Source organism: Pteropus alecto, unplaced genomic scaffold, assembly GCF_000325575.1.
Source record: "Pteropus alecto unplaced genomic scaffold, ASM32557v1 scaffold118, whole genome shotgun sequence".
Lineage (NCBI taxonomy): Eukaryota > Metazoa > Chordata > Mammalia > Chiroptera > Pteropodidae > Pteropus > Pteropus alecto.
The window spans coordinates 2,493,421-2,506,267 of record NW_006440654.1 but is presented as its reverse complement, the minus strand read 5'-3'; the positions used below and the strand labels follow the sequence as shown (position 1 = coordinate 2,506,267).

The window sequence follows — 12,847 nt, the reverse complement described above, 5'->3', positions numbered from 1 at the left end:
TGGGCGCCGCTATTCTTGTGAGCCACGCCGGACCAGCCCAGAAAGCCCCACGCGTGCTCAGCGCGTGCGTTTGGTGGAGCCTGACTGATCCACATTATCTGGACTCGTTCCCACCCCTCCCCATTAGGCTTTATCTGTTAACCCGGCGGACGCGTGGGCAGTGCACACTGTCGCCCATGTTCACGAGATGAAAGCTGAGATCAGGCATGGGCTGGAATTCATGCAGCGCTCGGAAACCCACTGGAAGGTGAGCGTCTCCTCGATGGTCGTCTGCCAGGAAAATTCTGTCCATCCCCTCGAGTTAAACCAAATCTTTATGGACAGATAACAGTGTACAGCTTGGTCCTGGGGCCGTTCCCGCTCTGGGAGGTGCTTCCGTCAAGCCGTAGTTTCCTCTGGATGCTGCACACCTCCAACACCTGCCAGCGTTTTGCAGGTGATTCTAGAATTGGTCTTAGCCAGAGGCATTTGATGTAAAAGAAATGGATCAGTTACCAGGGAAGCAGAGCCGGCCACGGGTGAGAACCATGAGGGCCCTGAGCTGCCCTTTTTGCCTCCACGGGCCACCGGGCTCAGCATGGGACCCCAGGAGTGGGTTGAGGGAGCACGCGGTGCAGCCGGGGCCGATGGGGATGATGGCAAAGGGATGTGTCCCCAGGGCCGGCATGTGGAGTCGGCCGCTTGTGGGGCAAGGATGCTGGGACTTCACTGCTCCCGCTCCCGGCACCCCCAGCTGTGGTGGCCTTCTCTCCTCTGTGCGCCTCTTGGCCCCAGGCTTGCCTCTGGCACACAGCCCGGTTACCTGTTCAGCTGTGGTCTGCTGCTCTTCCTTTCTCTGTGCCATGGTGGGTTTCCTAGGACACCACCAGCCGAGACGGCAGATCTCTTCCAGGGCCTGGACTGAGCTGCAGGTGCTCAGTGATTGAGTGAACCGAGGAGAGACCAGGAATCAGGTGGGAGCAGGGGACTGGTGCAGTCACCTGTGTCCCTCAGCAGCTTCTTGGCCTAGGACCCGCCAGTGAGAAATACAGGCAGTCCCCAACTTACGATGGTTCATCCGGAGATGTTTTGACGCATAATACATTACGCAAGTTAGTCAACACTCTGTTATAAAACAGGCTTGGGTTAGATGATTTTGCCCAACCGCAGGCTGACGCAGTGTCCAAGCGTGCCGAAGGTGAGCCCTGCTAAGCTGTGCAGTTCGGCAGGTTAGCTGTATAAAATGCATTTCTACTTATGGTCTTTGCAACCGATGGTGGGTTTACTGGGACGTCACCCCCTCGTCAGTCGAGGAGCGTCTGTAACTTACAAGAAGGCGGACTCCTTTCTGCCTTTTCCAGAAGTGGTGTCAGGTAGAGAGGGCAAACAGGCGTGACATAGCGTTCAGAACTGTAGCCCCATGGGGTTCCCACTCAGGTCTTCCTGAGGGTCCCCCAAGCCCCGGGGATAGGAGAGCCTGAGGGGGCAAGGGAAGGGATCCTGCCTCAGGTGTCCTCAAGCAGATATAGTTCTTGTGGGAGCACAGTGTCCGGGCGCGGAGCAGAGTGTGGCCGCATCCTCCCAGCTGAGGCCGGGGGCTTGTCCAGGTGGAGCTGAGGGTGGCGGGGGAGGCCTGGCCAGGACTTGCCAGCTCATCCCTCCCCCAAGACTTTGATTTTGCTGGGCCTGGGTGTTGGGGGCCTGGCTGTACCCTGGGGCGAGGTCGTGATCCGTCTGAGCCTCAGTTCCCTCATCTCTAGCCGGATGGGGGGTGGCGTCCGGGCAGAGAGGCAGCGTCTGCGGTGGCCTCGTAGGAGGAAGGGCTAGCGCTCGTGGTGGGGCCTGCGGCATATCGGCAGTGACCGTCCGGGTGTCAGCCCTGCTCCCGCTACTCTGTGGGCTTTGCCAGTGCCAGGCCCTGGGCTCACTGCCGCTTTATCGATGCCCTGGGACACCCGGATGCAGTGGGCCGCAGCAACGGGGGGCTGGATTGTTTTCTTCGTTTTCCCCATTGCGCATAGAAGGAGGAGGAGGGTTGAGTTGCCCAGGACCCTCCTCTGTGTGGACCCTGCTTCCCCCGCTTTCTAGCTCTGGGGCTGACAAGCTGCCGCCTCCCCCAGCCTCGTTTCCTCAGGGCATCTGTGCGCGTGCTCGCCGCCCATCCGTGGCGCGGAAACGCCGGGCACGGACGGGCCTCGGAGCGGGTGCCCGGCAGATGCTTCCCTAATCCTGTCGTTCCTCCTCCAGGACTCCGACATGCTTGCATGTCACAACTATTGGCACTGGGCTTTATATCTGATTGAAAAGGTAAGGAGGCGGCTGTCTTATCCTGTGAAGACGTCCAGAGCAAGAAACACTTTTTCTGCCCTCGCTATGCTTCGTAGCCTGTGGAAGAACGTTCTGCGTTTGCACGTTTAAACGGCGTCTCGGTGCGAGGTGGCAGTCGCGCTTTCAAAGAGCGTTTCGGGCTCAAACTCCCGTAGGCATTTTGCACTGTCTGGACTCAGAGGTCTCACAGGTTGTGTGCAGTGTGTGGGGAGGATGTCCACCCAGTGTTTCTGCTGCTGGAGTGAACTGTTAAGCTCCCACCCCGCAGACTGTGCCATGTGCCCTCAGCAGCAGAAGCTGCTTCTGTTCCTTGCTCACGGAAGTGCAGTGCCCGGAGCAGAATGCCACGGCTCCATGCCCGGACCTGCACGGTGGCGCTGCCCAGCCCCTGTGTGCTGGGGGGTGGGGTGGGGGGCGGGGCTTCATCGTGCCCATTTCCAGCTCATTCCTCGGCGTTGCATCTCACTGTCTCCCGACAGTAATGACGGGAACTTCATTTTTCCAGGGCGAATATGAGGCCGCGCTGACCATTTACGATGAGCACGTAAGTCTGCGTTTTCCCTCGGTTCAGTTCATTGCCACGGTTGGACTCTCGGTCCCCAACAGATCTGTGAGCCCATCCGCGTGGTCCCAGCCAGAAGCAACGGCTGGGGCAAGAACGGCTGCGTCAGACCTCACGGGGTGAATTTGTGCCAGAAGTGGCGGTGTAACCCCGCCTGGGGTGAAGACGTTCAGCTGGCCCCATTCATCCCGTGGGCGTTGATGGAACGACAGGTCTAAGTCTGAAATCCCAGACTTTCCTCCAGCCGTTTTCTGGAGACCATTGGTCTTCCCACAGACATTTTTGATTGTGGTCAAATATACAGAACATAAAACCTACCGTTTTAACCATTTTTAGGCGTACGGTTCTGTGGCGTTAAGTCCGCTCGCGCTGCTGTGCATCCTACCCCATCTCAGAACCTTTTCATCTTCCCCAACTAAAACTCTGTGCCCACTGAACACTCACACCCCACGCCCCACCCCAGCCCGTAGATATGCTCTTAAGTGGGGGGGAAGCTCCTGGGGACCCCAGTGCAGGCTTAATGATGGAGGCCCGGAGTCACAGAAATGCTTGCAAGGTGGGGATCTAAATCCCCGAGAAAAGCACTCAGTAACGTTTCCTCGAAGTCATCCTTTTGAGTCGTCAGGGTTTTGAGGTAAGAACTGAAGTGGGTCGAGCTGTGCGCGTGGGGTGTAGACCACCTGACTGTCTAGAACCGCGAATGGGAGAGACGAGTGTCCTGGGAGCATGGCCCAAGGCCGGGGGCAGGAAGCGACAGGTGCCGGGGCCCAGCACATGCTCCCCCAGGTACGCTCTTTCTTCAGGTCCACACCTGAGTGGTCTGAGCCTTGGCGAGAGGGACGGTCCCAGCAGTCGAGACGGAGGGGACGATGGTGGTAGCTTCTGTTTGCGGAGCGCTGGCTCTGTGCAGGCGCCACACGTGGCCCAGATAGGCCCCCTCAGGCCCCACCGACCTTGTCTTCCAGATCTTCCCCAAGCTGCGGACCAGCGGCACCATGCTGGATGTGGTGGACAACTGCTCCATGCTCTACCGGCTGCAGATGGAAGGTGGCCAGATCTTTGCTCTCCCACACGATGAGGGGACGGCGCCACGGGCTGGGCAGGAGCTGTCAGCGAGGCCCTCCGGGTCCTGCTGCCTGCGCAGCCACGACCTGGGTGCCGGCTCTGCAGACGCCTTCTAGCCGGCCCGAGGCCCGAGGGCCAGGCCGCCACTGCCCTTTCTTCCACTTCCCAACACCCCTCGGTGCGCAGGCCTAGGCTCTGTGCCCAAGGCGCCCACCTCACCTGCAGGGCACAGGTGGCACCCACAGCTCTGGGGGTTGTAGAGGGCTTTCAGCCAGGTGTGCCAGGTGGTTCTGCCATCTCCCTTAGTCTCAGCAGAGCCAAACCTGTACCCACTCTGGGCTCTGGGTCAGCAGAGCGATGTGGGGGTGAGGCCTGGGCAGGTTGAGCAATTTCCAGAGGGTTCCTGGCAGGCTTCCTGGTAGAGGCAAAAGTGACCCATAGGAGGTGCTGAGGGTTCTGCTGGGCAGAGATAGAAAATGATGTCGCGTGCAGAGAGCAGCCTGTCCGAAGCCCCCAGGACACAGAAGCCAGCAGCCTGTTACGGGGACCAGTGACCGGAGGGTAGAGGCAGTGTGGTCAGCTGGAGCAGAGGAGGCTGAGCGGTGGTGGGGACCGGGAGCCCACGGCAAGGGCAGGGCGAGGGGTTCGGCTTTTATCCGGTCTCAGTGGAGCCTGCTAGAGCAGGGATGGGCAGGCTCCCATCTGCCTCCGAGATCCAGGCAGTGGGGGCCGAGCCGAGGGGTGCTGCGGCCAGAGGCTGGAGGAGTGGCGAGGAGGCCAGGCGGTCAGCAAGGAGGCTGGGAGAACAGCAAGGAAGTCAGGAGATCCTTAAGGAGCCCTGGAGGTCTAGGAGGGAGCCTGGGGGTCAGCGAGGACATGGGGTGATCAGGGAGGAAGCGGGGGGGAATCAACGAGGAGGCCGGAGGGTTCATGAGGAGGATGCTGCGCTCTCTAAGTTGGCTCGTGGACATCCAGGTGGCAAGGCAGGGACACTGAAACCTGGGCTGGTGGTAGGCCCATGTCCCTTGTCTAGCCCAAACCGTCCAGAACTGGCGGGGCGGGAGGGAGGGCAGCTCGGAGGCTGGGAGTTACAGTGGGGTGCTGGGGACAGGTGGAGGGAAGAGAAAGGCCTCTTACTCCCTCACAGAGCCGTGTCCAGTGTTGACTGGCTGAGAAATGGAGGTCAAGGGCAACATCTCTAGTCATGGAGGTGCCCGCAGGAGTAGGAAGAAGCCAGTGTCTTTGGGAGGTGGCGGAGAGTGGGGCAGAAGCGGGGTTGAGAAGTCTAGGCACAAAGGTGGAAGGAGGCTGTTTATTACGTAGGCGGATTTCTAGCGAGCGCCTGTTACGTATCGGGTGCCGTGCCCGCAATAACACGGGAGGAATTTCAAAAGTGGTTTTGGCGTTGCTCAAAGGGACCAGAGACTCCACTTAATACTCTTCGATAGTTTTTAAAATTTGCTGTCTATCTTATGCATCTGTTGCTTTTATAATTAAACAGAGTTAACATAAACTGGGCCCAGAGCTCAATACGAGGCCAGACACTGATTGCTAGCCCTGCTCACCTGCCCAGTGTCCACCTGTCACAGGATCGTGAGGGCCTCTTCGAGATGTACAGGTGAGGGAGGCCCAGGTGCAGGATGTACTCAGAAGCCTCATGCCAGACCTGTGGGTTTCCTTCCCACGTCCTTAGGAGTGTCTGTGGGGGACCGGTGGCGGGATGTCTTGCCGATAACCCAGAAGCACAGCCGAGACCACGTCCTGCTGTTCAATGATGCACACTTCCTGATGGCATCCCTGGGCGCTGGAGACCCCCAAACCACTCAAGAGCTGCTGACTACCCTGCAGGATGCCAGCAAGTATGCAGAGGGGCCAGGGCCCTGGAGGCCTCTGCTGCCAGAGAGGCTGGGGATGGGTGCCCCGCTGGTGAGCACAGCCTTGGGAATGCCCACAGAGGGCTGCTCCCAGATGTGCATCCCAAGGTGTGCATCCTCCAGGTGTATGTCCTCCAGGTGTGGGCCCTCCAGATACATATCCCCACGGGTGGTGCACCCAGATGTGCACCCTTTAGGTGTGCCCCTGTGCAGGTGTGTACCTTTTAGGTGTGTGTCCTCCAGGCTTGAGCCCTCCAGGTGTGCGTCCCTGTAGATGTGTACTCTCCAGGTGTGTGCCCCCTGGGTGGGTATACCCTGCAAGGATGCTGTGGTTTCCCCCTGCCTCTCCATCCCCAAGCTGAGCGTGAGGGCTTCAGTGTCACGTGGGCAGCCTCCCACGGGACCATGGTGGGGTCCTGGGACCAGAGAGACCGCTGCTGACAGCATGTCAGACCCTGGCCCAAGTAGCCAGGAATCGCTGCGTGTTTGATTCTTGCTTTTAAGGTAGATGTGGAGCAGGCTGCTGTCTCCGGGCCCCGGTGCTTGTGACCCACAGTGGCCGGCACCTGAAGGCCAGGGAGACACGGGCTGCCACAGCCACTCACTGCCAGGGTTGGAGCCCGCTCTGGCGCCAGGCCTTTAACTATATTGCCTGCAATCCTCCCTGCAGCCTTGCGAGGGCAGCACTGTTTTCCCCGCTTTACGGAGGAGCAAACTGAGGCTGGAAGTAGGGGGACTAACCCAAGGCCGGGCCTCTCCGAGGTACTGCCCTGGCAGTGTGGGGGTGTCCTTACCTTTCACACGCCCAGCGCTAGTAAACTGGAGTTCAACCCAGCCGAACTGTTCTCTCCTCCCTGGATGACTCACTCGATCGAAGTTCCTACTGTGCGTCGGGCACGGCGCTAGAGACACCGGGCTGAGGAAGCGACAGCCTTTCCCTCCGCAGCCTGAGCCAGGTGGGGAGGCAGGTGTGCTGAGGTGGGCGGGCCACTGAGGGCACCTTCTCCACATGCAGGTGCCCAGAGGAGAACTGTCAGCACCTCCTGGCCCGCGACGTGGGGCTGCCCCTGTGCCAGGCCCTGGTGGAGGTTGAGAACGGGAACCCCGACCGGGCCGTCGAGCTGCTCCTGCCCATCCGCTACCGGATTGTCCAGATCGGGGGCAGCAACGCCCAGGTGAGCCTCCGGCCTCGAGCCGCGCCCGCAGCTGGGGCACTGGGACACGGGTCCAGGCGCCCCTGCGCCCGGCAGCCCCGGCCTCTCCGAGGTACTGTCCCGGCAGTGTGGGGGTGTCTTTACCTTTCACACCCCCAGGAAGTTTGTCCCCGAGGACAGGCCGGCCTGCAGTAGTGGTGGGAGGTCCCGTCTCCCACCCCACATTGCAGGAGCCTAACTGGCCCGGCTGGCCTTTCAGAGGGACGTCTTCAATCAGTTGCTGATTCACGCGGCCTTGAACTGCACCTCGGGCGTCCATAAGAACGTGGCGCGGTGAGTTCCCCGCTCCCGTCCCCAGGCTGGACGTGGGAAAGTTTCTGGGCATAGATAGCTGCCTCTCTCACACGGAGGCCCCCCGTGGGCTTTCGGCGTGCCCAGAGGCTCCCTCCTCCCTTGGCCTGAGGTGGTACCCACCTGTGAGGTTGTGAAAATGCAAGGCTATGGGGGCGCTCCCTTGTTAGCCTGCTCAACTTGACCAAGGGGACCAGCCGCCCACACCCCCGGCCCACTCCTCACTCTAGCCATGCCGAGCGGCTTACCCAAACACATCCTGCTTTTTCGGGCCCCTGGGCCTTTGCATGTGCCGCGCCCTCTGCCCTGGCTATCCCTCTCCTTCTTCGCCTGGCTGATGCCTGCCGATCCTTCAGGCCTCAGCTCGCATCCTCCAAGCTGACCGTGCTGGTGTTGGGCGGAGGAGTGAGCAGGCAGGCCCAGGCCCTGGCTGCACGGAGCTCCCCTCATAGGCAGGAACTGATCCTAAGCCACTTCTCACACGAACACATGTAAAAGTGCCACGAGAGCCGGGCGCATTGCTCCAGGGTGCTGTGAGGGGGGTGCTGGGCAGACAAGGGTTCCGGGGGGCTGTGGCCCACAGAAGCAACCATTGAGGGGAGGCTGAAACCCAGCCAGTTTAACCAGGCCAGGGGTGTTCTGGCTAGTGGAAGGGGCCGGAGGGCATGGCTGGGGCATCGGGGAGGTCAGGGTGGGGGCGCTCCAAGAAGAAAGCCGTCTGAAGCCCGGTCACCGCCAGCGGCCTGGGCGCTCCCACACCCCGCCCAGCTCACTCCATGTGGGGTGGCCACATTCTTTGCTGGCTTCTGCACCAGCTGCGTGCTCCTGCGGGCCGGGGGGGGGCGGGTAGGGGGGACATGAGCCCTTCCTTGCCTAAGTCCCCTGCGCCCTGCTGGGACTCCAAGGGGAAGACGGAGAGGGAGGAGCGGCTGGGCACTCAGCAGGCGGGACAGGTGTCTCGACTGGACTCTGAGGTAGGGGGAACACCCCAGGGTCTAAGCCCAGCTTCGGCGGCTGGTTGTGGGAGAGACCCAGCCGCCCTGGCAGCATTTCCAGACTGAGCCATGCAGGTGTTCATGGCGCTGATGAAAAGGTGTAGACGCACTGCCATTGGCCAAACCCCGAAGCGTCCTGGACACATGCCTGTGCTTTTCGCCCGTCCACGGCCACGCAGGGGTGGGGCTGCATGGCAGCGTGTCTGCCCCTGGGTGTGCTGGGGACGGACAGGTCCCACGGCGGCCTGGAGCAAATGCTGACCATGGAGGGGGAGCCTGTTGCCGTCAGAGCGACTAGTGTGTCCTCTCCAAGGGTCCCCCTGTCATCGTCATCATGTACCTATGGAGCCATCAGCTCAGCTCAGCTCCAGTCCCGGAGCAGCCTCAGGTGTGACTCCGCCAACCCGCCCCACAGCTGTGTTCTACCCTCCTGTCCCTAAGTTCCTGAGGCAGACAAGGCCACGGAGATGTGCTCACCCTAGAATTCGAGTCACTGGATGTGTCACGGGGACAATGGAAAAATGCTGTCCAAACACAGGATGTCCCGTTCTGCTCTTGCACCTGTGTGGAGCTGCTGGGCTCTGAGAGTCCACGCTTCCTCATCCTCACACCTGCCCCTGCCCAGCACACCACCTTCTCTCTGGTCCCCCGCCAAGGCTAGGCATCCTACCTCTGGGCCTGTGTCTATCCTGTCCCCTCTCCAGCAACCTGGGAAGGTGAACATCTTGCTCTCCCCAGCCGCCTGTGTGCTGCCTTGGGACCGAGGAACCATCGGGCCCCGACATCCTTCTAGGAGGTTCCACCATGGATCCTGTTTCCGTTTCTGCAGGAGCCTTCTGATGGAGCGTGATGCCTTGAAGCCCAACTCGCCCCTGACTGAGCGGCTCATCAGAAAGGCAGCTGCCGTCCACCTCCTGCAGTGAGCCCAGCCTGCCGTCCCCCAGCCTGACGCCTCCCGGCCGTTGGACCAGCTGCCCCCCAGCTTTGCAAGCTTAGGAAACAAGCCTGTTAGGCTCCTTAAGGATAGGCTGCAGCTTTAAGCAGAAAACACAGCAACCAAAAAGAGGGGACACAAATCAATTGTGAACGTGATTCAGAATCTTCTTGTTAAGAGCCAAGGTGCAGTTTTAAGTGGTCAGAAGCCATGTGGGTGCTACTGTTACCCCTGGCCTTGCAGATCGTATGTTCCCAGGGCACGCTTACACCTTCCGGTCCTTCCAGGGTTGGAAGCAGGGGTGGGGCGGCTCAGCTTGGGGAGGGGTCCTCACAGCCCCTAGGCGCACCCAACCCCAACTCCAGGCCACCCTTGAAAGGAAGCCTCTAGTTGTCTTCTGCATCCTGTTCTAGACAGGCTCTGTCATCCGCTTTGGGGTCGGGTGCCAGTGGGGGACAGGGAACTTACCAGGGTCACAGTGAAGAGAGGCCCTGCTGAGACTCACCTTAGGCCCCTTTTCTTCTTGGGAGAGGGGACCCCATCACTCAGCCTGTGGCCTCAACCCCAGCTGCAGCACCCGTGCCCTCCTCACAGAAGCACAAGCCCATGGGCGCCCTCCTGCTGTCTCTGGAGAGAAGTCTGCGGGCTTCCTGGGGGCCATTTGTGGCACTGATTTGGGCTTATTTTCTCTTTATTCTAAACCACATCATAAAGGGGCCTTGGCACGTGGTTTCCTTTGTCTGCTGTGACTTTAATCGCACGGATGCAGTGCTCTGAGCTGGTGCTCTTTCTGGGGTGTGACTTCAACAAGATCTGAGCCAGTTTTGTAAGCGCTGGCCCGGCTTCTGCTCCCTGTCGTCAACCTGGCCTCATGTCCCTCCTGAGCAAGCCACAGGTCTGGGCTTAATGTGCCGGGCCAGCTGTGCTGCGTGAGGGGATCCCAGCCCACAGCTATTTCTTGGGTGTCTTTGGTGTGTCCTGAAGTTGGGTACGGACTCACCAGGACAGAGAGGCGAGCCTCCTGGGCAGCAGCGGAGGCCTCCAGATCTATTAGCAAATGACTGAGATTAAAATTAATTAGGTAATCGGTTCCTTTGACTAACTCTTGCTGGACAGGCCCCTTTGAGCATCTCCCATGTGCCAGGCCTGGGCTGGGTCCTAGGGAGACAGGCTTCTTGAACTTGCGGGGGGTTGGGGCAGTGAGTCAAGAAAATGGGTAATCGCATTAGGATTTCGAGAGAGGTGCCATCTCTATCCAGGACCTAGGGACATATCCCAAGGGGGAGCTTGCCCTCCCATCCTGAGCTGTCCACTTCTGCCAGTTTCCCTGATGAGCCTGCTCACATCTGGTCTGCCCTCACCTCTCCCGTTCCAAGCAAGATACAGCTTGGTCCCTCCAAAAAGCCCTCCACTCCCCCACTGCAGGGTGGTGAGGGCACCTGCCCTTGTTATTGTACCTTTCTCCCCAGCTGTAACCTCCTCAAGTCAGGGGCAGCATCTGTGTCCCAGCATCAACCAGCACATGACCTGCACTGAGTTCCTGGCAGTGGACATTGGTGAATGAACCCATGAACGAATGCATAAACAAACGAAGCAGAATCCTACTGGGGAAAGGAAAAAATGAACCTACCATGGACAGGCCGATGAGAAGAGGTGACCAAGAGATGGATGGAGTGGAGATAGAGTTGAGTCAGCAGCAAGTTATTAACTGGTGTCGTTTACTGAGCACCTACTATATGCTGGCATGATACAGGAAGAGGAGCATTGGGAGTGGGTGTTGGGGAACCTCACCCCGAGCAAGGCTGTGGGGTATCTGACACCTGGGCCAAGAGCCCCCGAGCCGGACCCTTTGGGCTCCTGCCACAGTTGCCCCGTGGTCATGGGTGAGGCAAGCCTGGGCCTTGAGATTGTGAATTGAGCATGACAGTAACAAAACAGCTATCTTCAAGAAGTCCTGGAAGGTGCAGGGAGGCCTGGAGCTTCTCCCGGCTGGTGTCCAGGACAAAGCAGCCTGTCTGATGGTGAGCAGGACCCTGGAGAGGAGACTGGGAGATGGCCCAACCCAGCACTGTCCATCAAGTCCCTCTCTTTATCCGGGCCTGAAGCCAGGGCCACTCCTGGACTTCCCTGTTCCTGAAGCCTACACATTCTCCTCTTTCTAAAGCCAGTTTGAAACTGGTTTTCTGTTACTTGCACCCAAAGGCTCTTGACCAATACCTGCAGCTGGGTTTTGCACCTGGGTCTGTCTGGCACCATCTCTCTTCCCCACTTAAGCTGGATCCTGAGCAAAAGATGATGGGACTCTGAAAGGAGCTGTGATCAGAGACTCAGGTGGGAAATAGGGCTGGGGGACCCAGCACGTTGGAGCCACGTGGGGAGTAAAGAGGGAGGCTGAGGCTGCAGAGGGAGCCCCCAGATAGAAGAGGTGTAGGAGATGGCAGGACAAATCCAAAGAGATGCAGAGTGCAAGCTGGGCTCCTTCCATGCCGCTAGACACCCGCTGCCACCTTACCCAATTCTCACTCAGCTCCTGCCTGGTGCCCAGTGTTGGGCTGGGTGCGGCTGGAGGACAGTGATGGCTGAGACCCCTGCCCTGCCCTCTAGGCACTCACAGTCTCGTAGGGAGCTGGACCTGGAATCAGTACAGAAGGACCATGGCAACATGGGGTGATGGCTGTGGATGGTGTGAAACCAGGGACATAGGAGCCCATCAGCCTGGAAGGCTTCTTGGTGGAGGTCCTGGGGCCAGGATGGCTGCCCCCGGGACAGTTCTCCACACAACCTGCACAAATAGACGGCTCATCGTCATCCTGGAAAACGGTGCTCTCCCTCGAGTTGTCCTCATGGAGCAGACCCTGCAGGTCATCCCCAGGCTCCTTCTTCTGCTCACTCCTCCATCCTTCGGTCCCTATTAATTAGAGCAACAGCTTCATGACACTGTGTCCTGGGTGGAGCCCCTCATTTGATCCTCAGGCCCCTGAGTTGGGTATTATTTATACCTGGTTCACAGTCGAAGGCTCAAGTGAGGGCAGCCTAAGCTGCCGCTGATTGAGCCATCCACTCGTCAGTTCTCCCTGTCGCTCAGATCAGGGGTCTCCTGTTGGAGCACTCGCGCATGCAGACTCCACCACCTGGCCACCCGGCCCTGCCCCAAGGCACACCCCTGCAATCTCCCCCACCTCGTCCTCAGAGCCAATCCAGCTCCCAAGGAGACTACAAAGCCACCCTCTGACCATGCTCAGGCCCTCATCACTGTCCTCTGCCGCCAAACAGGTTATCCTGGTCCAGTGGCAAAACTCGGCGTGTCTGGTTACCGAGTGCCACCTGTGCGCTTCTCAGGTCTTCGTACTGTGTTACAAACTGACACGTAATGCTTTAAGTGTAGGTAGATGCCACTGTTTCGTTTCGTCTTAACATCCAAACCCTAAGGTAGGAATTTAATTTTCTTCATTGACAGCTGAAGAGCTGGGGTTAGAACCAGGGACCCTGGCCACACGTAGCTGTCCAGGCGCCAGCCCGGCAGGTACACAAGGCGCGTGCATTAAGAAAGCCCCGCCCCGCGCTGCGCGACCGCAGGCACCGGGCGGACCTCGGGTGCGCAACCC

At 59.5% G+C, this 12,847-nt stretch overlaps 1 protein-coding gene across 1 annotated transcript in view; it reads left to right on the top strand.

The window, feature by feature from the left end:
• The window catches only part of TTC38 (tetratricopeptide repeat domain 38), a 15,466-nt gene extending 5,495 nt beyond the window's left edge, over positions 1–9,971 (top strand). Inside the window, exons 5-12 of the mRNA XM_015594038.2 lie at positions 128–247; positions 2,227–2,286; positions 2,813–2,851; positions 3,835–3,916; positions 5,628–5,793; positions 6,824–6,983; positions 7,222–7,295; positions 9,138–9,971. Of these exons, the coding sequence (XP_015449524.2) occupies positions 128–247; positions 2,227–2,286; positions 2,813–2,851; positions 3,835–3,916; positions 5,628–5,793; positions 6,824–6,983; positions 7,222–7,295; positions 9,138–9,231 (795 nt within the window). The 3' untranslated portion in view covers positions 9,232–9,971. The remainder of the gene's footprint in view (positions 1–127; positions 248–2,226; positions 2,287–2,812; positions 2,852–3,834; positions 3,917–5,627; positions 5,794–6,823; positions 6,984–7,221; positions 7,296–9,137) is intronic.
• Positions 9,972–12,847: the final 2,876 nt, after the last annotated feature.